Below are 26,406 nucleotides of genomic sequence, written 5' to 3' on the forward strand. Positions count from 1 at the left end.
ACCCCCCCCCCCCAACACATGCATGTTAGGCTACATGCTAGCTAGGGGAATTGTCGACGGCTTAGGCAGCCCACAGTGAGTATCACCGCGAAGCTAAAACAAAAAGGTAAACGAATTAAACATCAGGAAGACGGACGCTCATTTCCTGGGACATTTCCCCATCGCTGCATCACGGCGGAAAATTTGATATTTAATAACATTTGTAACGTTGCTTGGAAGCTTTAATTAGGCCGGCGTGGAAGAAAGAGAAGAAAAAAAACACCACTGTGTGAATTACCAAGCGAGACTCCTTCAAGTATTGTCCCTAAATGTCTCCAACAGATTTCCTGTGGGTTTTATCTTTTTAATGAGAAGTAAATAGGCTGCGAAGCGTCGCGAGAGCTCCTCTTCAATGGCGCTATTATGGGCTGAGGTGGAGCACTGTCAGCCAGCAGTTGTTCGGGCTCTTTTCATGCGTGGCAAGCATGTCACACACATGGGAGATTAATGACTTCCGCACTGTCCCAGATCCTCCCCGCCGCCGCCGCCGCCACGGCACGGGGGGGGGGGGGGGGGGCCCCGGGCGCAGACAGATGCCCACAGCGCCATAGTAACACCCGGAGGTCCCGCCCACTCCAGCGCCCCATTGGGTTTATGAGGTGTCCGTACGGGCCCGGGGCCCATGCAGCTATCCAATGTCTAGGCCGTGTGTGTGTGTGTGTGTGTGTGTGTGTGTGTGTGTGTGTGTGTGTGTGTGTGTGTGTGTGTGTGTGTGTGTGTGTGTGTGTGTGTGTGTGTGTGTGTGTGTGTGTGTGTGTGTGTGTGTGTGTGTCGCAATCACACGCAAACGCACACACATGTGAACATATGCAATCACACGTGTGCACACATACACAGAAAGCAATAGAAAGACACACACACACACACACACACAGCTGAAAGCACACCTGTCCTGAAACAGGGGCGTGTCTAGGGGGCCACCTAGAAGGGAGCCACATTCTTCAGTTCACCTGATACAGGGCGCCCTCAGTTCTTCAGAGGGAAGCCTTCTCTCAAGGTCTCGATCAAAGCTAGCACAGGTGTGTTGAGTCAGGCTACCTTTGTCCCTCTCTCCCCCAACACCCCCTCTCCCCCTGTCATTATTTAATTATACACAAAAGCCGGCGTGCATAGAAGGCCACACTATCATCACCCACCAAGAATAACAAATAACAAAGAAGCCCAGTGATGCTATATGAGGGTGATGCTGTGAAAGCTGTGAGACCACGCCCCCCCCCCCCCCCCCCCCCCCTTTCCCGCAGGACGTCTCGTGGTCCTCCGTCGTGAACAACATCCCGCCTGAGGTCAGGTGTTCCCGTCAGGTGTGTGTCAGAGCTCCGGTCACCACCTCCAGCTCCGGCCAATCAGCTGGTGTTTACCGAAGGAACCCGCAAATAAACATAGGTGCGCCGCAGTCGCGCGTGGCGGCGGACGCAGACATAACACGTCGTCCGTGTGCAATGCAATAACTTCCAGCCACAGTCCTCCCCCTGGCCCCATCTCTCAAGTGCGCCGTTGTCTTTCAGAGGGGAGAGGAGGAGGGTTGCATGTGTACAGGCGGGGACGGAGCGATGAGAGGGTGGAGGGCTGTGGTGTTTAAGGAGGCTCGGGTAATTACAGCTGAATGGGAGCTGTTTCAAAATCAAGGAGATAAATACACACACCCACCTACACACACACACAGACGCATGAACACACACTCGCACCTACACACCTAGGTGCATGAACACGCACACACTCCTGCACACAGACGCATGAACACACACACACACACGCACACGCACACGCACAGACGCATGGATGCACGCACATACACACAGATGGATAATCGCACACACCTGCACACAGACGCATAAACACAAACGCACACAGATGAAAAAACGCACACCCGCCTACACACATAACGGGCGTTGGGTTATTTCCACACGGGAAGCTTACGTTAAAATAAAGGTGTATTTATACTACTGGTAATGCCTAGACTCAACAACGTCAAGCTCTCCTGTTTTGGGCTCTGATTGTAGGGACAGCGGGTTCCTGGATAAAGCCCAGTTTCCACTCTGCAGTCACATGTCAATACGCTACTATTAGACTCACCAGCCTCCGCCCCTGTTGTTACAGTGGATTGAAACAACAGATAGTTACACAACGCATACGTTGAGACACACAATTTCTGTGTGAGCAAATGCTACAATATATATACTATATATAATGTGTGTGTGTGTGTGTGTGTGTTTGTGTCAGTTTATGTCAAATATTGCATCACTTGAACCGTCAATGTAGTCCATGGATAGTGGTGTTGGCAAAAAAAGACAAAGGAAGATATGTAGGCTATGGTCACCTCCATACATTGACCCAGCAATTCCTCCCAAAAAAACACTGAAGATGGCCCATTATGATAGGACGGACGCCCCTGCCTGTAATCCCCTGGATTAAGCGGCTCTGCTGGGATGTATATTGCCAGGGACATAAGGATCCAGCCGTCTCCAACCAGCTGGAAAACACCCGCCAAAGTGACCTACATTGAACAGCAGGCCGAGGTGGTGGTGTCCTAGCCAGCCACCAGCCGCTGTCTGCACCCCCCCCCCCATGACAACAGACCGGTGATCGCCGCCCTACAGGCAGACACAGAGGAAGGAGTATAGTGCTGCATGCTCGAATTCAAACACAGGCCACGGAATTAGAATTAGCTCCGTTCTCTTTTTCCGGGGGTCCCTGACTCTCTTCCTCCCTCCCTCCCTCCCGCCCTCACTCCCTCCTCTCCCTCTGCCTCCCGCCCCCCCCCCCCCCTACACACACAGGCACTCTGTTGACTGCCTTTGATATGTGGCACAACCTGCCCCCCTCCAGGGCCAGGGCAGACTCAAGGGGAATGTTAAACGCTCCTTCCCCATTTGGAGTTGAACTACGTGATATTAATCATTGATTAGGCCCCGGTTCACCTCCTCCTGGCTAAATAATCCAGCAGCGCAAACGTTATGTTCTCATTAAGGCGCTCTTCTGCCAATTAAGAGGCACATTTTGTGGCAGTTTGCCTTTTAATAGCTGCCATGGCTTAAAGCACAGGGCTTCTGTCTTACACCAATTAGAGGAAAGTAGGAAATCTTAGATGAAAATGTAAAGTCTTAAAGAGGGCCATCGACGTGTGTGTGTGTGTGTGTGTGTGTGTGTGAGTGAGAGGGAAAGAGTGATTGTGAGTGTGTGTGTCTGAGAGATTGTGTGTGTGTGTGTGTGTGTGTGTGTGTGTGTGTGTGTGTGTGTGTGTGTATGTGTGTGTGTGTGTGTGTGTGTGTGTGTGTGTGTGTGTGAGAGAGAGAGAGATTTTGATTGTGCGTGCGTGTGTCTCTATCTGAGAGATTCTGTGTTTGTGTGTGTTTGATTGTGTGTGTGTATGTATGCGTGCATGTGTGTGCGTCTGTGCATATGTGTGTGTGAGAGAGACAAGTGTAAGAGCGATTGTGTGTGTGAGTCGGGTTGTGGGGGTGTGGGTGTGTGTGTCTGGGTAGGTAAGCACCAACTGTCAGATTACTTGACCGTTTCGGGGACCTGTCCAGCCGTGCCCGGGGGGCCTGAGCACATTATTGGTTTTTTTGTCGCCTGACGAGTGTCTAACCTAGTGCTATAATAATAGTCAGGCTGAGAATATTGAGCAGTTTTCTCAGCCAATCGGGTATCGGGATCCGGGATAGAAATAGTATAACATTTCCTGCACCCCCAAGATCACTTTTGGGCTATTGTTCCAGGGATAATGGAGCAACCGAGCAAGACAGCTGCTGGGCTCTGACATAGACCGAAGGGGCGGGATGACTGCGGAAAAAAACGTAGGGAGGTGTGACAGAGTAGAGGACGCCCTATTGGTCCGCTGCGTTTGACAGACAGCCCCAACAACATACCAGCTATCGGTGCAGTTCGGTTTCGCATGTTCTGCTATCACCTTCTTCTGTGCGTGCTAGGATAATAACGGGAGGAATAACGTATGTTGAACCGTTAAACATTTAAAACCTACCCATCCCCCGTTGTCCTGGATCCAGTTGTTCAGATGCCCGTTCATGTACTCAGTCATCCACTCGGCGATGTGCTCCACTTGCGCCACCATCTCCTCCTCCTGGCCGCCGGCGCACTCCACGCACACGGTACCCCCGAACTCGAAAAATGCGATGATCCGGCCCCAGTTCACGCCGTCCCTGAACAGCTCGTCGATCACCTCCCTGAACCGCCTCTGCGCCGTAGTCGACGTGAGGTACAGCTGGTGCGACATCTCGGTGAAGTCCGCCTGGTAGAGTCTCTCGAGTTCGTCCCCCGCCTCGCGCAGCACCCGGTGGGTCGCCGCGCGCGGGTCCCCGTGGCGGGCCGTGATCCGCTTGGAAAGACGGGGGATGCTCTCCGGCCCGGTGTTGGCGTCGTTGTCGTCCCCCACTTCTCCTCGACATCGTTTCACCAAAGTCGGTGGAGGAGCGATGATCGACCTATTATTCCCCACTTCTTCTTCCTCCTCCACCTCCTCCTCTTCTTCTTCTTCCTCTTCTTGAACGGCTGCAGCGTCCTCGAATTCCCACATATACCCCTGCTTGGACAGTTTATGGAAAATGTACTTTTGCACGATATCGCGGTTGCACACGTTCGCCATCGCAGTTGGAATTTGGCACTTGGTGCACAGAGGAAATCGTTAAATGACACGCACCATGGACGCCTTCTGGTCCGATATAGTGTGCATATGCATAATACAGAAAACTATGTTACATGTATAAATGATGCATGTGTGTATCCTCCACCAAGATGTGTCCGGGCGATGCGCAAGCCTTGCTCGAGAACAAACACAAACCTCTTAAAAGTCCAACAATGCTGTACGTGGGTTTGGACCGCTCCATGCAATCCTCATGTTTCCCAAGCGCCTTTTTGGGTGAGCGTCGTTCCTCGATCCTCCTTTTGCACACAAATCCAACATACGGAAGAGAGGAATGGGAACGAGTATCCTATGCCTCTGCACCACCTCTGTTAAAATATCTGTTGGAAAAACATCCCGAGTTAGCACATGCACCGCGAAGAACAAACGCCATACCACCGCGACCCACTGTTCGTTTCCGCAGCTTTCACGCTCAACAAGCCACGAAACTGTGAATCCGACCAGACAAGGTCGCTCGGTCGCTCTCTGCTGCTCTGCTCCCTGCCCACTGCCGAGGAGTGGTTTTGCGCTCTCCAGTGATGTAGTTAATACGTCATCACCAGCCTCCGTAATTCATTGAGCGTGCGCTGATCTATACATAAGAAGAGGAAAAACCACCGCTCCAAACATTTAGCGTTATTTGTTTGTTATGTAATGTAGAATCAAGATGGCAACGGCATTCACAGGAGAAAAAAAAAGACAATTAAACGGGGGCCAAGGGAAAACGATTTGCGCAGTGTTTGGAGAGACTGCTTCAACCCAGCACTGGAGCGGAGTTGATGTCCCGAGTCATAGGCTGCTGAGACAGCTGGCTAACACAATTACGCTGTTATGCATTAATGTATGGGCATTAATGGATATTAAGTAGACTTCCACACAAACATATTTTTGCATTCGTTAGCCTGCCATCTGTAGATGGTGATTGTGAGGGGACACACAGAGCTAAGATCCCAGCCTTGAGCACATCTAAGAATACCGCTGCCCTGGATGATCCCCCCCTCATGGAAGATTAAAGTGCCTCCAAACAGAATACTTTACAGCCTCCTACCATCTCAATTCCTCAAAACAAGGCCAGATGTCAAATTAGGTAGTGGAGCGAAAATGTTTCTAGGGAATGACTGAAGCCCTTTCTACGATTGAGTATAGAAAAAATATGTATAGAAGAATAGGCCTATACAACTTGGAGTTTTGATCATAAATTATGGCCTCACACATGTGCTCAATAATAATTGTATAAATTAACAGGAACCATTTGTTTTCAGGATTGGAAAAAGAATAACAATCAAACAGGTGTTATTTTTTCAAACAGTTATTTATTCATTTGACCATGTACGAAAATAAGACCGATTCATTCGACTGCTCACATTTTCTTTCGATGGCACACAAGGTGAAAATCAAAAACAATCGTGACAAGGCAAAAGGAATGAAAGCCCAGAACATAAATTAACTCAAGACACAAAGCGCATTAAGACTTTCAGATGCAATACGTGTAAACTCTTAAATAATCCCAATCCAAAGCAAGTCATCGAAGACACCGTTACATACGAGGGACAACAGCATAAGCAGCGAACAGAAATGTAATAAGCACATACATCACCTCGTTTCAACATGTGTGTGTACAGGGCAGATTTGCATAGCTTGAACGTGTTAAAACGACAAGTTTCCATTAGCTACATGTTCTACAAAGAAGATGCTACATGTAGATCAGAAGAGGGATCCCCCTGAAAGCAAACCCTGAACGTGAATGAACAGTGAAGCAACGTCCAATGAGAAGTTCATCATCATATGAGTCATGCATTCTCACTTTCATATCTTGGCTTTCCCTAAGGCTTTAATCTAGATGCATTGTAATCCAAAATTGGAGCTGATAAAATATGTAAAACAAGCACTACTTGCTGGGAAATGCATTACACAAAAGTGTGATAAACTGGTCCAAAGGACAGGTGAGTTAGACCAAGGTATTCTGCAGTCAGCTACTTGCCTTCAACTAAGACTTGCCTGATAAACACACGCCTGGTATCTGACTGGATCCTGACAACAATAGCTCCCCACTGCATTAGCAAACTAAACTTCTAGATAAGATTCCAGGCGGCGCAGATACGTCGAAAACAATGAAAGGCAAATAATCGCAGTGTCCACAGAAATTACCTTGACACGTTTCGTCATTTGAATATTAGGAGTGTTGTTGAAAAAAAATTTGAACTATCTTTTTTGTATGCTTAGTTTGTAAAGTAGTCTCTTCATGGATAAAAGGAAGACGTATATACCCTTCCCGCGCCCCCCAAATCAAATAAACTTTTTTATTTTTTTAAAGGCTTGAAAGACATCAAAAGTTTACTGACAGTCGTAAGGAATCGTCAGAACAAGGGTATCTCCCTTGTTAAAAAGAAAGGAAAAAAAAAACGCCAGAAGCCAGATTTGCATTTCCATAAAACTATACTCTGGTTCCCTCTATAGGACTAAAGGGGACATTGCTCGATCCAGCAAGACCCGTCCCATTTAAGCTTGCCCTGACATACGGACCCCCATCAAAGTATTACTTTGATCCCAAGATATCCTAGATGGGATTACATATGTTCACACGTACAGCGGATACGACTCATCTCATACATCTCATTTAGCGCAGTGAAAGGAAACGAGACTTGAACGTACATTTCGTGCCTGAATTTCGCTGTATTGTGAACCATCAACTCAGCACCTTCATAACCTTATGCTTCCACACATAGCTTTTCTTTGAAATAAAAAAAAAACGATTTGGGTTTAGGTTCAAAGTTTCTTAGTCTGAATTTACTCAAATGCCATGTTGGATATTCCCTCCATGAGGAACCCAGCGCACAAACACATCCACATGCTGAACATCAAAAAACAGCAGTTACCCATTTCCAGAAGAAAATTACGGCTTTGTGTTAGCGGTCCAAAGCTGGAGTCATTTTATATTGATCTCCAATGAACGCTACTCTATCACACACTTATTATTAAGTTAACGCAGTATTATAGACCGTATATCCCAGGTTTGGGATTACTGATAGTCAATCAAACACAAATCTTACAACAGTGCACACAGGAGGAGCTTTGACCTGCAAAGACTTCGTGTTACGGGACAAGTCGATGGTCGTTGAGCGATGATTATCCAGTAGAGGAAAGCAACGTGTACAGTAGTAAGAGTGGAACAAACAAGAGTGGCCCTTCTGAGTTCCACTTGCTCCCTTGTATGAAGGGATTTCACACCCAGAGTGTCAGTCGCTGACAAGGCCTACTTAACCCGAGGTGGAGAGTGTGTGTGGGCCTGCCTTCACCACCACCACCACCACCACCACCCACTTCAATAAGGCTGCTCCAACACCACAGAAGCATTTGCACTCACATTGAACCGAAAAGTCACTGGAATGCTTTGGAGAGGATTTAAGTCTACAGTATAGTAAATTATACAATGGCGGGCTTACAGATGGAACACATGAGTCATCGTGTTGTCCCATCCGATCAGCTGATCTCTCACTTCTCTTCACACTCGGGACTGTGCTGTGCAATCCTTTTCGTGTGGAGGAAGGATGGCAATGGAAGGAAGCTGGGCTGGGGGGTGAGGGTATGGGTGAGGCGGTGAGGATGTGGGGGAGGATATGGGCAAGGGGGGGGGGGGAGGATAGGGGCGAGGAAAGGGGGCAGGGGGTGAGAATAGGGATGAGTGGGCTGAGTATAGAGTTGAGGATAGGGACAGGCGATGAGGATAGTGTCAGGTGGGTGAAGGACTTCAGCTGTGCCTGGTCAGAAATAGTGTGGATGTCCAGTAAGGTAGATAAGCTCTGGTTACGTCGACGACAATATGAAATGTATGGTTGGTTTTGCCCACGTTGCCAGCTCCTTACTCCCTCTTGTCGGCCGCCTTGGCCTGCTCCCGCTGGATCATGCAGCGGCGCACGATGCTATCGAAGCTGCACAGGTAGAAGAGCGCGATGGTCCGGAACAGCCCCATGGTCACGATCTGCACGGGGTGGGGGGGGGGGGGAGTGGGGGTCAAACGAAGGTCCTAAACATCCTTCTTCATCCCATAGTGCCGCCTATTTTTCACGGATTTCCGTTCGTGAGAAACGCGTTTCTATGCGATCAACAGGAAACCCGAGCTTTATCGCCCCATTGGTTTCCTATTAGGCGTGTCTGGCTGCGTCATGTGTATCGGCTTGACAACACCTGCCGCTTCGTGGCCAATGCACAGGCCAGAACCTTAGCCTTTTATCCAAAGTAATGAAATCCCGTGGACGTCGAAATCACCAACTCTTCCCGCCGCCACACCCACATACATCGACCGTCTGCCGTTTCGGCGGGACGTACCTGCTGGAGGCCCTCCGTGATGGAGGTGACGGGGGACATCCCGCAGGTCAGGGCCGAGAGCATGTATCCGTCTGGGCCCACGGAGCTGTTGAAGTTCCCCTGCTGTGGGACGAGGGGAACCAAAGACACGGGGTTAGGACGAGAGAACCCCCACCGGCGAACCCATGAAAATGAAAGGGAAATAAGTAGGGATGGGCGTGAGGAATCGATTACTCGAGTACTCCTCGTTACATATGAACTCGGTTGAAAAAAAGGCCTTTGTTGTTGGGCAGGGGAGGGATCAGCCTATTTTACCACGGTGTCCTTCACGAAGATCTTGGCCACTTGGTCCGGCTGACAAACAGCGGCCGTCTCCGAGATCAGCCTGGTCTCCAAAGGCTAGGAGAGAACATAATACATACGTTGCTTAGAGAAAAACCCTGGGTTGACTGTTTTTTATCTTTTGAAAAAATGTTTGTTGACTGAAGCTGATTGTGGCAATGACTACATCATGAGGAAGAGATGATATTTGAAGGTTGACTTCTGTTTTCAGAGTGGCCCTTTACCTTTGTTTTATTCTCCTCGACGAATCCTGGTGTGTCCGTGTCTGGGGGGTAGGCCACGGTCACGTAGATGTTGTAAGGCTTCATCTGCAGAGCAGAAATCCAACCAATCAGCCCCTCTATCAATCAAACCTCTGCAGCTTTCAGCCCCACCACTCTTGAGCTAGATTCATTATACACATGATGCTCCCGGTAACTTCCAGGGGGTTTCCCGTGGAAACTAATAACGGCCTTTGTGGGCATATTGTTACACAGGACGGCTGTCCCTGAACCCACCTCCATCTGCAGGGACTCTGCCAGACCGCGGAGGGCGAATTTAGACGGGGAGTAGGCAGTGTAGCCAAACAGGCCGATCTGCCCGGCCTGAGAGGAGACAAACATGATGCGGCCCATCCGACGCTCCTTCATGGTGGTGATGACCGCCCGGGTGGGATACACGCTGCCCAGAAAGTTGACCTCCATCATCTTCTGTTAGGGACCAGAGGGCCGTGTTAGACAGGGGCTTTGTACAAAGATATATATCGCATCAGACAGAGGCATCCCGGGTTAACCGGAGTAGTTTAGCTCCGTTGTTAGCGACTTACTTTGAAGCGATCCATATCCACCTCCTCAAACTTTCCCGCTATGGATGTTCCGGCACAGTTCACCAGCATATCCACAGGGCCTAGCTTTTCTTGGGCCTGTGCAGCGCCAAAATCACACACACACACACACACACACACACACACACACACACACACACACACACACACACACACACACACACACACACACACACACACACACACACACACACACACACACACACACACACACACATTTATCACCACATGCCGTTACAGAGCAACGGAATGGGTCTTTTTTTAAGAAATATAGATTAAATACCTGTTTTATCACATTCTCCACTTGACCATAATCACTGGAGACGTCCACTGATATGCAGAGCACCACCTGAAAGTAGAAGGATTATGGTAAATAAAAAGGACATTAACCAAAGTCTGGAAAATACGGCCTGCATAAAACAAAAGCACTTATGTGGGTTAAAACAAAAAACAATGCCACATACCTGTTTGTCATTGATAGCACATTTCTCCACCTCTTTCTTCGCCAGAACCAGTTTAGTCTGTGGGTGAAATGTGGGTCATATTGCACGTAGAGTGATCATTAGAGTTCAACTCGGTTTGAACCCTGCAGATAGCAATAGTAAAGGTTCAATCTCCATGGCAAATGCCTGCATATCCAATATATTCCAGACAATAAATATGCAAATTGCAGTAGGCCTATATGCAAATATTTAAAAAAAGATCACCTACTAAGCATTCAAAACAGATAGTTCAAATATTTTTTCCACGATACCCTAATATACAAATGACGAAACGTGTGAAGGAAATTTCTGTGGGCATTATAATTATTCTCTGCGATTATTTGCCTTTCATTGTTTTCTACGTACCTGCACCACCTGCTATCTTATCTAGAAGTTTAGTTTGCTAATGTGTGCTTGTATAAGCTTTTCAAACATTGCATTTATCCGGGAAAATATTTGCTTTTTTTACTTTGGTCTATTGATTGAGCTTAAACATTTAAAAAAGTCAAAATAAAGATTTCAATCTTTGTAGTTCAACTTGCAGGAACAAACTGATATCCACCACACTAGACAGCACAATGTGTACAAGTGGCGTCACTGCATCCTTGAAATGTGCTGACCTCGTCTCGGGCCACCAATGTGATGAAGGCTCCCTGCCTGTAGCATTCCATAGCGATGGACTTCCCAATCCCACTCGATCCTCCAGTTACCTGTACATCAAATCAGTGTTTAGATGTGGCTCACAGGCGATATCCGAATGTGGCATATGGTTGTGGTTTAATAGGAGTTTAATTTATCTACACATAGCCTACCTAACTAACGGTAATACATTTGAACGCCTTTTCTCTGGCTTGCCTTCTCTTTGGAGCCTTTATCATTGTTTAGTTATCTACGCCCTACTACATGTGGGCAAATAGTGCTATATAAAGATTGATCTTAAATGCATCACACATTATTAAATTATAACAACATTGTTAGATGCAGATAATCCTAATTGTGTGGGCGTGTCATGAAATGACAGCATGCTTTAAACAGCAGAGGTAAACAATCTTGCAAGGGCTGAAAATTGTACATTTGTCCACAAAAAATGTTTTCGCATTTATAAGTCGTCCTTGAGGAAAGGTGCGTTTTTAAAATCGAATGTAAACGCAGAAACAACCAATAATTTGGCTAGGCTAGGCTACGTAACGCTAGCATCTTTATTCAGAAAAACTTACCACGACATGGGCCCCGTTGAGTTTAAAAGGTTTGGGGCTAATAAGAGGCGATATCATGTACAGGAGCAACACAAAGGCGACGATGAAGGCAGCGATGACAAGAAGCATCACGAATGGCAGAAGGAGCCACCAGGAATTGAAAAAGAACCAATCTGTGATCGATGAGCTCAACTCTTCTGAGGACATGGGTGAGTTCGCAGTCGTTAGCTTAATGGCTAACCAGAAAACGGAATCGGGGGGGGGGGGGTTGTATCGTAGGAGTCAAGAGACGGCCGTCCGTTTTAGGCGTTACGAAACCGAACTCTCGGAGGAGGAGTTAGGGCTCCGTAATAATTGATCGTGATGAACCTTCGCTCTGTACGAAAAAGCCCACTCTGCATAAACCAAAACAAATCCAACTCCACTTTGAAAGGATGCAACACAGATTCCGGGTAGCTGTAGTTTTTTAACCTCTAAAATGGTCTTGATGCAGGCCTGGTTTGATTATACAACGACCACAATTCCCAGAATGCAACTCTACTTCCGCATCCGACCAAAGTAGGATAAGGCAGGATCTCACGTGGCAGGTTTATATAATGAGTAAATATTTTATGTAACGATTTACAAACAAAACAAACAAAAAGTTCAGTATATTTGGATGGTTTTTATTTTATTTACATTTTATGTAAAAGAAAGAGAATAACTGATGCCTGGCTGACCTTTTACAAAAAGAAAAGGCTTACACATTTGTCCAATCTAAGAACAGCACTTTACAGTAACTCAGAGATGTTCCCTACCAACATTCAGAAGGACAAACTTTTTGTATTCTGAACACCGTAAGAGTTAAGAGTAGAAGTATTCAAACTATATGAGTTTACACAAAATGTGCAGGTAATATACATTTCTTAGCAGTGGTGGCAAACGCACCCAAAGTTTATAGCAATATGTCATCCAATTGCAAAACTCAACCAAAGGAAAAAACAACATCTTGCAACTGGTTTGGAAGGCACACGGTGCACAGCTTCCCGCCAGAGGGCCTCATGTGCCTTACGCTTGGAGCTGCATTTCAAAGTGGAACATGAATATGGTGGGGAAGTCTTCAGTCTATGACGCAATGTATAATTGAACCAAAGTGGCATCTTTTCCTTCAGCACAAACCATTGCTTGTATATTAAAAAAAGGCTTTTATGTTAATATGGAGGATATTCAGGAAAGTGATGTAGGGTCATGCAATGGTGTGAACATGTGTATGTTGTAGAATAAGCAGAGGACCAAAACGCACATTTGTTGTTGTTGAAGTCTGGCAGCTACAGTGATCCAGAGTTAGAATCAAAACGAGATACAAAGATTTGTCAGGGAGAAATCCATGGAGAAATGAATCTGAATTGGCCCAAATGCAGCTCCAATCCTGAGTGTCAGTCTGTCACAATTCCATACGTCCACTGCACAGTCTGGGAAAAAAAAAACCTATATTCAAACCACTCAAATATATAACTCTAGAAACACGGTGGCATCCAACTTGGAAGTCATATCCTTAAGCCCAAGAGTTATTTGATAAAAGCTTTTATACAAAATAGGAGCAAAAAAGGGGTTTATTTAGTGAGGAGGACTTGAACCCATAACATGTACCTTAGTCCTTTGAAATAAATAATGACGATCAGAATACCAAGACTTCCTTGCTCACAAGTTATTAGTGTTCTGATCGTCAGACATATCCTGCTGAAAAGTACTCATATCAGAGGATATTTCGGCACACCTTGGAGGAACCAAAAGTGTGCTATTTAAAGTACTTATTTATTTATTTGAGTCGGCTCAGCTGCTACACCACGGTCAATTAAGTCTTGAGCCCTTTTTTGGGACAACTGGTGACATGAAAGAAACCCATGTCCTCCAAATATGTGACATAACCCTCATGTGACAGACAGCTAGGACTGGTGGAAGGCGGGCAGGGGGGAGATGGGGTATAGTGTCATAACTGGAGAGTAATAACTTTTCAGAATTATACTTTTTTTTGCTTTGGTTTTCATCAGTGAAACATCCCATTCAGCCCTCCTGTCCAAAGTCCTCTGTGAATTTCCGCAGTTTGTCCAGGTCTTGATCGTTAACAGTGGGCTTTGTGTTGGCGAGTGACCTCAGCATGTCCGACTAGAAGAAAGACAAAAAGAAGGCAGTCATGTAATTGAGTGTAATGTAAATGTATCAACTGTTCATTTAACCATGAGGTAAGCTTGCACCACCCTTACCGAGCAAACAATTGGCTCCATGAGCTTTTCCCCGGGAACATCCATCCATGTCAATTCAATGGCATTAGGATCCCCCGGTGAGCAAGGGGTCAGCAGGTCGTCTACCATAATGTTGGGGTTATCTCTTGACGGCCCCCGTGCCTAACCAACATCAGACATAAGCAGGAGACACAAAGCAGAGTGGAGTGAGTCTACTACCGTGTACAGGGGCCAAACGAAGAAAAACGTTACGTTTATAACCAGGGCGCACCTTTTTGAAGTGGGTCGCCGACTGGACCTTTCGGACCGGCTGCATGAGGGCATCTCTGACGATGACACTGATATCCGCCCCCGAGTAGCCTTCTGTCTTCTTCCCCAGAGTAACAAAGTCGGATTCGGAGAGGCTGTTTGGGGTGGCGCCCAGGTGAAGCTTGAACATGAAGGACCGGGCGTGCTCCTCGGGCAGAGGGATGTAGATCCTCTTCTCAAATCTGCAGGGTTGGACCGGTTCGACATGGGTTACAGGGAGCACAGGAGGACAGCGGCTTGGTTTTGAAGGTGCTCAATGAGAATGCATACCTTCTTCTGATGGCAGAATCCAAAGTCCATGGGATGTTGGTGGCTCCAAGCACCAGCACTCCTTCGTTGTCGTTTCCCACTCCTGTAAATCAAGAAAAATCCATAGCAGAGTTTTTACATGTCCCTGCAAGCCTGTATAGGACTCAAGAGGGGGTTACCTCATTGGTTCGATCTACAGGCTTAAATGTCGGAACGACAACAGTTTTATTAGATGGCAATGAAAATTGTGGGTGTTTAAAACTGAATATTCACATTTAGTAGACATGTATTTTTCATAGTCAATATATAGTAACTTTATAAATAGTTTTGGGTATCATTTTGATTAATTATAGAACCCATACACAACCCATTTTACTAATGCAAAATGAAATATTCCCGAATGTGCTTCATAGTCACCGGGAAGGAGGCCATGAGCTCATTGGATACGTTGCAATTGTGTAAAACAAATTCACTCAAGCATTGAAAAGGATGTTCTGCAATGCAACAGAGTAGAAAATTATGTGCCCTTGTTTATGTATTTCTTTTTGTGAGGTGTACTCCATTGGCTGTTGTCTGGCTCCGAGTTCATGGTAGCTGCCCAATTAGGTAATGTTCAAGTCTCTCAGGGAACAAATCGTGCCAGACATGAGTGAATTCTGCATTGCTGCTTTTGGATGACCAGTTTTTTGCTTTGGACATAAGTACCTTTTGAAAAATCATGCCAAACACACATCTGATTTCATTGGCTTTTCTTTGGTCGGCAAACTTTTTTTTGGCTTCCTGGATTTATAAGCACATTTTAAATACAGCTATCCAGATTCTTCATTGTCTATTGGTTTCCGTCTTGAAAGTGGATATTAGATTGATTGATTCAATACACGGAGCGATATAATTTCATTAGCATTTCCACTTAGCGCTTACTATGGTGATGGCATGATATTACAACTTCATTGTTATCCGTTATTACCTACATACTTCTGCTGGTAGGGAACTAAAAGCAATGCTACTGAATCCAGGGTAATTACATAAGCCATTCAGTGGGCAAATTGGTCCATAGCGTCTCTTACAATGCATTTTTAGCATGGGTACCCCAGGCAAAAACACAGTAATGCAGGACTGACGTGAATAAAGGCAAACGGCTTGCTATTATACCTTGCATCTGCACCAGGAACTCTGTCTTGATGCGGCGAGCCGCCTCACTCTCGTTCTCACTTCTGGAGCCGCAGAGGGAGTCGATCTCGTCGATGAAGATGATGGAAGGCCTGTGCTCCCTAGCCAGGGTGAACAGGTTCTTCACCAGCCTGGGAAGGCAAGGAAGAAGACATGCCGCTTGTTGAGATGTTCCATAGTAAACGACACGCCGTTTACTTTAGTGAGATCCCCCCTCCTCACTTTTCGCTCTCTCCCAGCCATTTGGACACCAGGTCGGACGAGGAGATGGAGAAGAAGGTGGAGTTGTTGGCCTCTGTTGCTACGGCTTTAGCCAGGTAGGACTTTCCCGTACCTGGGGGTCCGAAGAGCAGGATCCCCCTCCACGGTGTTCTCTTCCCTGTGAAGGCAAGCATGGGTCTTGAAGATCGCTAACGTGATGTTTACAAGCACGTGGCCCACATGGCCTTTTCCTTTAAGGAAGTGGTGGAATGGAATACCCGTGAATAGATGTGGGAATTTAATGGGTAGGATGACAGCCTCTTTCAGTGCTTCCTTTGCTCCCTCCAAGCCAGCGACGTCGTTCCACATGATGTTGGGCTTCTCCATGACAATTGCACCTTTGAGAAATAACAGGTTGATTTGTGTTCAATCTCACATGACCATTTCAAAGGAATTATATAAAATGATATAATTTGCTAGATGAAGCCCTTGTCCCCCTGGGCTTCATCTAGCAAAATAATATGTAAACAAAAAGTTAAGATGGAAGGGTGCATTTTTTAATTAACATATTATTAAGGAAAGTGAAACTATTGCCACCACCACAAACCTGAGAGTTGGTTCTGAAACTTCTTTTTCTCTGGATCATCGCCTTCATCACTTTCATTTCTGGACACACAAATGAACATATGTTACACATACACAGCCCGTTGCATGAACAAATATATTTTAATGCTTAATCAGGTCGTCAAACACTAGCCACTTTAATCAGAAGTGACTCACAGTAACTTCAAATACACGTCATCTAAGAGCAGGTATGCCGACATTGGGGCATACCTGCATGACACAAATTCAAATTCCATGACACTACTCACCCTTTGTCCTCCGACTGTGATTCTTTGACAGGCTTTGCAGGAGGAGCCTTCTCCTTCTTCTTGAGGTACTCTTTGAGTTTCTCTGCCCTGTCAAGGTATTCAGCACATTTCGCCCGGATGCTCTGCTTAGCCTTGTCCCCCTGGGCTTCATCTAGCAAAATAATATGTCAACAAAAAGTTAAGATGGAAGGGTGCATTTTTTAATGAACATATTATTAATTATGTTGGCAGGGGGGAAACTTGTACTTCTTTGTATGATCTAGGCAGTACAATTTTTCCATTTAAACTGTTATAATACATTGCTTAAGTTGTAAGTTTTAAAAAAAAAAGGGGAAGTTAATTTTCTGTAGAAACATACTTACACTTAACTACATGCAGGAAGTACTGAACAGCGTGTTGATACAGACGCAAAGCCTCTTCATAGTTTTTATCCTTGTCCTCCTGTGCTGCCTTACCGGCAAGATCGATGGCTTTCTGTAGTACAAAATGAGCGATGATTAGGAGAGCGTTCAATTTGCATTAGGGTTATAACTGTGAAAGCAAAACAACATAACAACCAGGTGAGAGATGGTCTCAGAACGTAACAGTAACTCGATAACGGAGGCAAGCTTTAATATTGACGACCACCAGCTCTTAGGATCTGGCACCCAACCCCAAATCATCCTATGTGTGGTGGCAGTCACACCTGCGTGACGGCACTTGACACTAAAATGAGTGGCCGGGGAGAACTTGAACCGCAGAGGTAGTGTATCGTAATTTGTAAAAAAATCCCTTTGACGATTAGTTTGACTTACGAACTTGGCACAAAATCAAAAATGCACATGAGCCGTGTTCTGGGTTACTAAACAACTCCTGCAACAAGCATGACCCATGAACAAGGCTTCTGGATGGATCAAAGGCTGGAGGGCTCCGATGATCGAAGGAACATACGCCGAGCCACACAACCAATAAGTCACATGTGTAGGGAGGATCTATCGCGTACAGTGTACAAAACATCACCACACGCCCCTTTCTTTAATGGAAGACATCGATACTCGTCGAAAACAAACCAAGCCGCTATACTGCGTTGTCAGTGGCAAAGTCAGACGGCTCAGTGATCAGGTATTGAGACTGAAACAGCCCTTATCATCACGGAATCGAGCGGACATTCATCCAATAAAAAGGCAATAAAAAGTTCGTGTTCTGCCGTTCTCGTTGTTAAAGTTCCAAAGCGGTACCATGTACGCAGGCTACTGTTGTTTTTTGCTTGGCGCAGTAACCGTTAGCTCACTGAGCTAGCCGAGGTTTAGCTCTTCCACTTACCTGTAAATTGTTGTTGGCAGCCATAAGGGCTGTCTACTGTCCCCCCGGTCGGAACAAAGGTAATAGTGCAAATACGCCGACCAATCCGTGTGGGTTTTTTCTAGTCCTGTCACCTCACACGACGGCGATGCTTCAACTTATTTTCTATCTCGGTGATCGCCGAAGAATAATAAGGCAAAACGCTGACTTCCGCATTGAGAAGCCAGAGACTCTCGGGGTTGGTGGATTCTGTTGTGCACACAAACGCGCGCACGTAACGCAGATACGTCAAGACGCAGCCGCCGTCATCGACCAGGGAGTGTTGGTCAATGAGTTATGAGTTACCACCGCTTACATTGCATCTGGATCAGCAGCTACTAATTTTTCAGAATGCAACACCTGGCAAATCATGTATTCATCACTGTTGAACGTTTTACATGCCATCCCATAATGCAGCCTTTATTTATTAGTTTGTTGGTTTGTCTATTAACCTTCTTTTTGTCTAGGTAGTCCTGAAGTTCATCCACTCGGTCCAGGTACTGTTTACATTTGTCTCTGATCGTTTGGTTGTCCTCTTTACCTTGGGGTCCTGATAGAAATTGGAGAATATATGGTAACTTACTCAACAATTGAACATACTGTTATAGTGATAGAAGGAACATGAATTATTTTCCAACTACAAAGGTAGGCCTAAGATAAATATTACTGTATACAAATCAATGCATGACACACTTTGTGTGTGTGTGTGTGTGTGTGTGTGTGTGTGTGTGTGTGTGTGTGTGCGTGTGTGTGTGTGTGTGTGTGTGTGTGCGTGTGTGCGTGTGTGCGTGTGTGCGTGTGTGTGTGTGTTTGTGTGCGACGCGTAAGGCCGGCGAGAGGTTATTATGACATAGACACTTTCCCCAGGCATCCATTCACGTACGTTTCAGTATGTGCAAAAAGTACTTGACCGCATGCTGGTAGGAGCGGATCGCTTCTTCATAGTTTCCATCCAGGTCTTCTTGTGAAGCCTTTTGAGCCAGTGCTATGGCTTTCTGGAAACAGCCATATTAGTTAATTTGTTACGTAGCAACACAATGGTTATAAAGTATCAAGGCCTATATATTCATTCATCCCCTGCATTGTTACATAGTCTACTCATGTAAAACTGACCGTACCCATCCAAATGTAGCCTACACGACAAATGGATGGAAATTATGATTCAATGTGATAATAACTCTATTACCGCTTGTGATTGGCAGATGGGCGTGTCACTATGATTATTGTCTGATGACTTGGCTTTATGACAGCGCTCTATTCCCGTATCTTAGGTAGTTTTAGTTATAGGTTAGTTTTACGGTGTATAACCAACGCGAACGCATAACAACAATACGCTAGCTCACTGGGAATTTCATTAATGGTTTTCTCACTCTGACTCAAAAGTCCGCCAGGCTATGGACACAACGTAACATTAACATCACATTTACCTGAAAGTTGAGTGCATTATGAAAAATAGCCTCAGGTCTCCCATTAATTAAGGATTATAACAACTCAAGCAAGTGTCCTATTTCGAAATGTAACACTCACTGCCTATCAGTTTCTATTTGTCATGCTCCTCAAAATCCCAACACACAACGACAACAACCATAGCATGATACAACCAACGACTAAGTTAGGATAATAGTTTTAAAGTTAACAATAGCATACACACGTTATCCAAGAGAGGTTACTTTACCTGTCGGTTTGAGGGATCCATGCGGAATCTAGCTGGGGCATCGGTCTCACAACCAGTTCAGCCTGAACGAAAGTATCTTGCTGTCCCCGTGATGTTTATTATTTAGTTCCTGGTTCTCCGAGTCACTTCGGTGCTAGGCTACTCGGGTGCTAGATGATGCCTACAGGAATGTTAACTATGCCGGGCACAGAACCACCCGTATGAGCCACGGCAACAAAGTTAAAAAGTATGTCACTGAGGTTAGGTCAATTAATGTGTGTTTTTCTAATGAAGAAATGTCTCTTCTTAAAAAAGTGGTTATTTGATCGTGATTATATAATGAGAAAAGCATCATAGTGTAAATTAAGAAATGAGATTAAACAATATGCCAGTAGGCCTATAGGATGAAATGTTTTATCTATTTTTTGTCTCCGAACGCAAAGAGATGTTTTTTTAAAGTGACACCCAAGAATTCATGTCTCAGTGAGCGCGGACTGTCGAGATTTGTCCACTAGATGTCGCGCCAGGATCACTGTTGCAAGCTTTGGGCTTTGCCTTCATAATGAACTTAATTAATTTATCGTGTGATTATTATCATCATTTTCAATATGATAATGGCGATGATTATGAAACCGATTGTTGTTATTATTTAGATAGTAGTTAGTTATTAAGTTATTACCAACGCATGGTCTACTTCCAGGCGGCCGTCGAGAGGAGAGCTATGATAAACCAGGTATTTTCAAATGGCAGTGACGATGGAGGCCAATGATAATTCTCTTTAAATGAACAAATGTCCGATTTTATATAATTTTTTTAGAAATCATACGAAGAGCAGAGTGAGTCTTTATCTAATCTTTAATTTGCTCATCGTATACAGTAGACCAGACCTTTGGCCTCTGTTGCCAACACATTATTCCTCGCGTCGAGCTCATTCACGGTCGGCTACGTGACACCTGACACCTCTGTGCAACGCACACGCACACACGCACACGCAGGCTGGCACACCGAGTTTGGCCGAAAGAAAAGGCGCCGAGTTAACTCAATAGGAAACATGTTATCGAAAGTGAACGGCCACGAACCAGTAGTACAGTGTCGGTTTAAAAGTATCATTCCAAACGACGCACTTGCATGCCCACCTCGCCCAGCGGATCTGAACAGAGCTGTGTAGCGCTCCCTCCTCTGTCCGCGGGAACCATAGATGACAAGCTCAGTGCTGCCTGCAGCATCTAGCGCGGGTTCCAGAAGCGGACCATGGCGAGACGGATGGAAGTCTACCTCTTATTTTTTATCCTTTTCACATCGTTTTGCCGCCACGCAAACGGACAAGTGAGCCTTAACGAGATAACAGGATTTAGTTTGAGTCCACCTTATTTCAACCTTGCCCAGGGTTCAGATATTTCCGCCACCGCCACTTGCGGACAGGATGATTCTGGGAGCCCGAGATCTGATTTATATTGTAAACTTGTCGGAGGACACAACACTGGATTCAATGTTCAAAATATTCAGGTGAGATGATTCAACCTATCTTCGACTTTCTCAGTTCCAGAGTTATCACTCTGTTATCAAGAGTTATTTATCAGTGGGAATCATACATGAATTAGTAGACTATAATGATTTTTCTTATATTCAATTCATTCTGCTACTTCAGACACTATTTAGTTCAATGTGCCGGTATGTGGTTCATGCTGTCCTAATTTACCCATATTAGTACAAATGTGTACACCTGCCTGCCAACAATTGGAGTCTATGTCGTCTGTCGAAAAGTGAGTTTGAACTTTTTCAGGCTCCAGATTTTCTTCATGGTATTACATTTTTATTACCTTGTATGAATGTTTTATCATGCGTTTACAGCCACTAATTCATTTGGCATATGTTAATTGTTTTATCAACTCTGTAAATGCCTGCAGAGGTGCAGTTGAGTCAATCCAGTGGACTCAACTGCACCTCTTACTCCGCAAAACGATCTGGTGTTCTGAAACCCTTCAAAACACATGTTAACTAATGGATGTCCAATTTAGGGTCAATTTTGTGACCACTGCAACTCCAATGAGCCAAACAAAGCCCACCCGGTTACAAATGCGATCGATGGGACAGAGCGCTGGTGGCAGAGTCCTCCTCTCTCCAGAGGACCCAAATACAACCAGGTGAACATCACCCTGGACCTTGGGCAGGTGAGATGAACGCACCCCTTCATGCTGGAACTGCACTAATGGAGTACATACTCGACATGTTTTCAACGTTTACACGCGGATATAGTGAACAGAGGGAATCGCTGATGTACAGGGGAGGAGTAGTATCATTTGAAGAATCTTGTCACGCCATCCCCATAGATCCTTCTCGCCTCTTCTTTTTTATGTTGCTGTTGTCTTGAAACCCTTGAAAGAACCCGTTATCATCAACACATGTGCATCTGCTGTGGTGGCTGATTGCTTGTTGGAGCGGGAACAGGAATTTGGATATGTGAAGCAGTTTAGTTTTTTTCTCTTCCTTTCAATAGCGCACTATCAGAAGCAGGGGCCCTCCTCACGCTAAGACAGAGGTGGTCATGTGAGGGACGCCCCCTGTGGACCACTTGCTGGCAGGGAATCAAACTCACGCCCCTCTGGCCGGGGGATATGTATCCGATGTGACCTGTGTCCGGGGCAGTGGAGTTTGGCCCGCTGCCCGTGAACCACTTCATGTTTGATTGTCATGAGTCAAAAAACAACAACTGAGAAATTCTGTCTGAGGGGAGATTAAGATTCCTACCGATGGTGGACGGTATCTGACATCCAGGCATGTGGAAGCCCTGCAGCCCTGCTGGGGGGGTTTGATGCGGTGTTGAGTTTCTGGTCGTGCAGAATGCTAAGGCCAAAGTGTGGTGGGGTTGGACATGATGAACCTATATGTGTCCTCATCCCTTCGGTCCTATGTGTCCTAATCCCTCATGTTGTGCACACAACCAATGTGCAGTTCTCTTCCATTCTTAGATAAGCCAGGCTGACTGGCGATGGACGTGGGGGGTTAAAAATAGCCACTATGCTCATAGATGATGTACGCATGCAAACCTTTTGGGGGGGGATGTCTTAGTTTAATTTGTGGTAATGTCCCCCATTTATTTCTGAGCAGGGACAAGTGATGGACAGGTTCATGCTATAAAGGGCATGGCTAGATTATCGACTGAGGCTAACCACACACACACACACACACACACACACACACACACACACACACACACACACACACACACACACACACACACACACACACACACACACACACACACACACACACACACACACACACACACACACACACACACACACACACACACACACACGACACCCCCACTACCACTGCTCCGCCCAAAATCTAACCACTGCCGCGCACACACACACCACAATACACCACCACACACTGCTGGCTTGCGTCCGACCCGTCAGACGGATCCGATGGGGAGCTGATGTCTGTGATTGTAAACACTCTTCTTTGGACAAAGTGTTAGCTATTAGAAAGAGATAATCCCTTAGAAAATAATGCTTTGGTATTACAAGCACTAAAAAAGAAACCCAACATAGAGGCAATAGGGCTAGAGTAGAAGACAGTTTCAAACTTTAAAAAGTAAAAAAAATTAAAAGCTTAGCTCCACTGTTATTCATGCTTTGGCCTTTAATACCAGTTTATTTGAGCATCTTAATGGATGCCGATTTTGTGTCCTTAGACAGCCTTCTTGTTATTTTGCTTCCCACCCATTTGCTAAGAGTCTATGCTAGAGTATAAAACAGATTAAAACTTTTAAAAGTAAACAAATGTATAAAAAGTATTAGCTTCACCGTTGTTCATGCTTTGGCCTTTACTATTAGTTAATTTGAGCATCTAGGTTGGATGCTGATTTTGTCCTCCAAGAACGCTTTCTTGTTATTTCGTTAGAGGCTGGGATTGTGCAATGCCGACCTCAGCAATCCAGTGTGGCTCATTCTGAATCCTTTGGGCAGAGCTTGCGATCTCCAGAAGGTGTGGGCTTTGTTCAGGGTGGACTAGATCCTGTGGGTGCCTTTAAGCACGCAGGTGTTCCACTCTTATCTTCATCTTTCTCAGCGGATATTTTCGATAATGGCACGGGGAATGTTTACATTTTACGACCCGGTTCAAAGGGAAAAGGCTCTCTTTCAGACGAGACATTTCCGCCGGCTCCCAGTGGCAACTTGTTTGAGGACGAGGAGTGCCTCGGTTAATCTTTAATGCGATGTTTAGGCTGACCTGTTTTTAGTAATTAGTCACACAATTGGAACACTTGGTTCTCGCTTAGATAAAAAAAATGGCGTTTTTGTTGGTGTAGAAATGGCCTAAACATGCCTTTAGGGTCAAGGCTCAGAGTGGAGGTTGCTGGTTGGCTTGCCACTGCGTGTCTTGTCTTTCCGATTATTGGCTTTTGACCAATGACCCACGACCAATCCGTCAGGAAATGACCTTGACTCCAAGTAAGTCGGGTCACTGACTGATTTCAGAAGCTAATAGCATTGCTAAAAGGTTACTCCTCCTGTTGTATTCCCTTATCTTATTATGACCTGAAAGCGCTTTGCTGCTTGTATTGAAAGGACGGTCAGTTGACATATACTTCACTGTATATTATAATAACAAATAGAACAAAAAAAATGTAATCGTACCCGATCCCAAAAGCGCACTCAAAGTAACCAAACCAAAGCTTTTGTGTCATTTCACTAACATGTTCAACATCATTTCAGAGACGCACTAATATCTGTCTGTGACCAATAGCAGACGACCCTAGTCAACTTCAAGACATTGCTTCCTACTCTTTATATCATTCAAGGATTCAATGATACTTAGGAGGGGACTCATATGTCCAGATCACCCTCGACACAACCCTTATGGCTCCCCACTGCCCATCCTGGCAGCCTATAGGCGGCTGGGAGCACATGCGTGTGGGCCTTGTGTCAAAGTATTCAGGGCACGCAGGAGACTATTGTTCTGGTAAATATGCGCACCATGTACCAGCAGGCCGCCAGTCGCCCCCCAGTTTTTTTTCTTTCTGGGGAATGTATTTTAGGAGATGTGACTGCATGCAGTTCATTGGACTGAGCAGGCCCGTTTAGTCATGGGAGACGGTCATGCCAGCCCTTTGTGGTCTGTCTGTCTGTCTGTCTGTCTGACTGTCTGGCTGTCCGTCTGCCTGATGAGACCCAACGCCCCTCTCGTTTCTGGGTGATACCCCATAGGACATTATTGGCATTACTACTGTAGATGCATATACCGTGGGCTTTTATGAGGGGCAGGAACATCTATAAGTACATACGGTTTATGTTAGGGTTGTATATACACCTATACACAGTAAAAGTACGTACACTGCTATAAAAGTGAATGCAATTTATCTTATCACTGGGCCATTAAAAAAGCAGATTTTCTTTCACGCCATAACTTGACATTTACTGTGGTTATTTACTGTTGAGCATTTTAGCAACACAGCATAACTATAAACTATATCACTGTACAAAGTTTAGGTTGATACGAAGGAATGTTGACATCTTGATGGACCTATTTCTGCAAGATTGACATATTTCCCCATCCATAGTGACGTTGCTTTAGGTTAGCGAGACGGTTAGTGGTTGTGAAATCGTAATCTGTTGTTCTCTTTGGATAAATAAGGTGGCACAGGGATTAGAATGGCTCCATTCCTTTTTCTTCTCCACGTGGAACCTAAGCTGCTGAGGGGTCCGCCTCCACTCTGAGGTTAAGACTTTCCCAATGCACCCGGCGCCCCCTTTTGTGTGGGTTTCCTCCAGGCTGGATTGTGTGACATGCTGCTGGTCCCTTTGTGAATGCATGCAGAGGTTAGATATAGCTAAAGTAGATATGTATATATTTTATGAGTGACCATGCCTTCTTAAAGTGTTGGATGGATTCATGGTGGGATGAATTCTTAGTGAAAGTCTATTAATGTAAACACACACACACACACACACACACACACACACACACACACACACACACACACACACACACACACACACACACACACACACACACAAACACCGGACACACACACACACACACACACACACACACACACACACACACACACACACACACACACACACACACACACACACACACACACACACACACACACACACACACACACACACACACACACACACACACACACACACACACACACACACACACAGTGCATGAAATGTGTGCACACATGAATCGATGCATGTATGACCGCATAGTACGTAGACCATGTCTTTAAAAGAAGGCTCTTAATTTCCAATCACATGCATTCTGCCCTTTCTAAGAATGACATCTTCATAGAACATCACTCCTCTCTTTTTATAATGCTAAATGTATTTATTATTTGGTTACTAGCAGTCAGTCTAACCCCATGGCGCTATGGCTATTAGAGCCGTGGCTGTGATGATGACAGAGGTGATGTAAAAGGCACTACTAAGAAGCAGCCAGGTCTCGAGACTCGGATCACGGCCCTCCTAAATCAAGCGCTCAGTAGTGGAACCGAAAACAATGGCGCCGGTTCAACTCGCAGAGCTGGGGGGGGATCTCATAAATAGCAGCGCTGATCAGC

The 26,406-nt window shown here is 45.6% G+C and overlaps 4 protein-coding genes across 7 annotated transcripts in view; 1 reads left to right on the top strand and 3 right to left on the bottom strand.

The window, feature by feature from the left end:
* Positions 1 to 5,382, bottom strand: part of bcl2b (BCL2 apoptosis regulator b) — a 26,319-nt gene extending 20,937 nt beyond the window's left edge. Inside the window, exon 1 of the mRNA XM_056597001.1 lies at positions 4,022 to 5,382. Within this exon, the coding sequence (XP_056452976.1) occupies positions 4,022 to 4,642 (621 nt within the window). The 5' untranslated portion in view covers positions 4,643 to 5,382. The remainder of the gene's footprint in view (positions 1 to 4,021) is intronic.
* A 597-nt stretch (positions 5,383 to 5,979) lies between these two features.
* On the bottom strand, positions 5,980 to 12,278 carry kdsr (3-ketodihydrosphingosine reductase). The gene is made up of 10 exons (XM_056597399.1): positions 11,848 to 12,278; positions 11,251 to 11,340; positions 10,613 to 10,669; positions 10,432 to 10,497; positions 10,131 to 10,226; positions 9,823 to 10,014; positions 9,550 to 9,633; positions 9,299 to 9,382; positions 9,005 to 9,106; positions 5,980 to 8,657 (listed from the first exon to the last, which is right to left on the bottom strand). Exons 1-10 carry the CDS (start codon positions 12,031 to 12,033, stop codon positions 8,538 to 8,540), a joined length of 1,077 nt encoding a protein of 358 aa, XP_056453374.1. The 5' UTR covers positions 12,034 to 12,278; the 3' UTR covers positions 5,980 to 8,537.
* A 172-nt stretch (positions 12,279 to 12,450) lies between these two features.
* vps4b (vacuolar protein sorting 4 homolog B) lies at positions 12,451 to 19,967 on the bottom strand. Of its 3 annotated transcripts, XM_056597397.1 has the most exons (14): positions 19,845 to 19,967; positions 19,053 to 19,164; positions 18,622 to 18,719; positions 17,212 to 17,323; positions 16,850 to 17,000; positions 16,585 to 16,643; positions 16,256 to 16,375; positions 15,999 to 16,155; positions 15,759 to 15,907; positions 14,628 to 14,709; positions 14,320 to 14,539; positions 14,070 to 14,210; positions 13,832 to 13,971; positions 12,451 to 13,277 (listed from the first exon to the last, which is right to left on the bottom strand). In XM_056597397.1, exons 1-13 carry the CDS (start codon positions 19,863 to 19,865, stop codon positions 13,870 to 13,872), a joined length of 1,524 nt encoding a protein of 507 aa, XP_056453372.1. In that variant the 5' UTR covers positions 19,866 to 19,967; the 3' UTR covers positions 12,451 to 13,277; positions 13,832 to 13,869. The 3 variants fall into 3 exon arrangements, with proteins under 3 accessions (XP_056453372.1, XP_056453371.1, XP_056453373.1); XM_056597396.1 differs by having other exon boundaries at positions 12,451 to 13,971; XM_056597398.1 differs by lacking the exons at positions 18,622 to 18,719; positions 19,053 to 19,164; positions 19,845 to 19,967 and adding an exon at positions 18,152 to 18,579 and having other exon boundaries at positions 12,452 to 13,971.
* Positions 19,968 to 20,245: 278 nt separating this feature from the next.
* LOC130388067 (laminin subunit alpha-3-like) overlaps positions 20,246 to 26,406 on the top strand; it is a 79,934-nt gene continuing 73,773 nt past the window's right edge. The window contains exons 1-2 of one of the 2 annotated variants that reach the window (XM_056597392.1): positions 20,246 to 21,329; positions 21,842 to 21,994. In XM_056597392.1, the coding sequence (XP_056453367.1) occupies positions 21,075 to 21,329; positions 21,842 to 21,994 (408 nt within the window). In that variant the 5' untranslated portion in view covers positions 20,246 to 21,074. The remainder of the gene's footprint in view (positions 21,330 to 21,841; positions 21,995 to 26,406) is intronic. The other variant, XM_056597393.1, reaches the window with a different exon arrangement.

This window comes from Gadus chalcogrammus, chromosome 8, assembly GCF_026213295.1.
Source record: "Gadus chalcogrammus isolate NIFS_2021 chromosome 8, NIFS_Gcha_1.0, whole genome shotgun sequence".
In the NCBI taxonomy this organism is placed as follows: Eukaryota; Metazoa; Chordata; class Actinopteri; order Gadiformes; family Gadidae; genus Gadus; species Gadus chalcogrammus.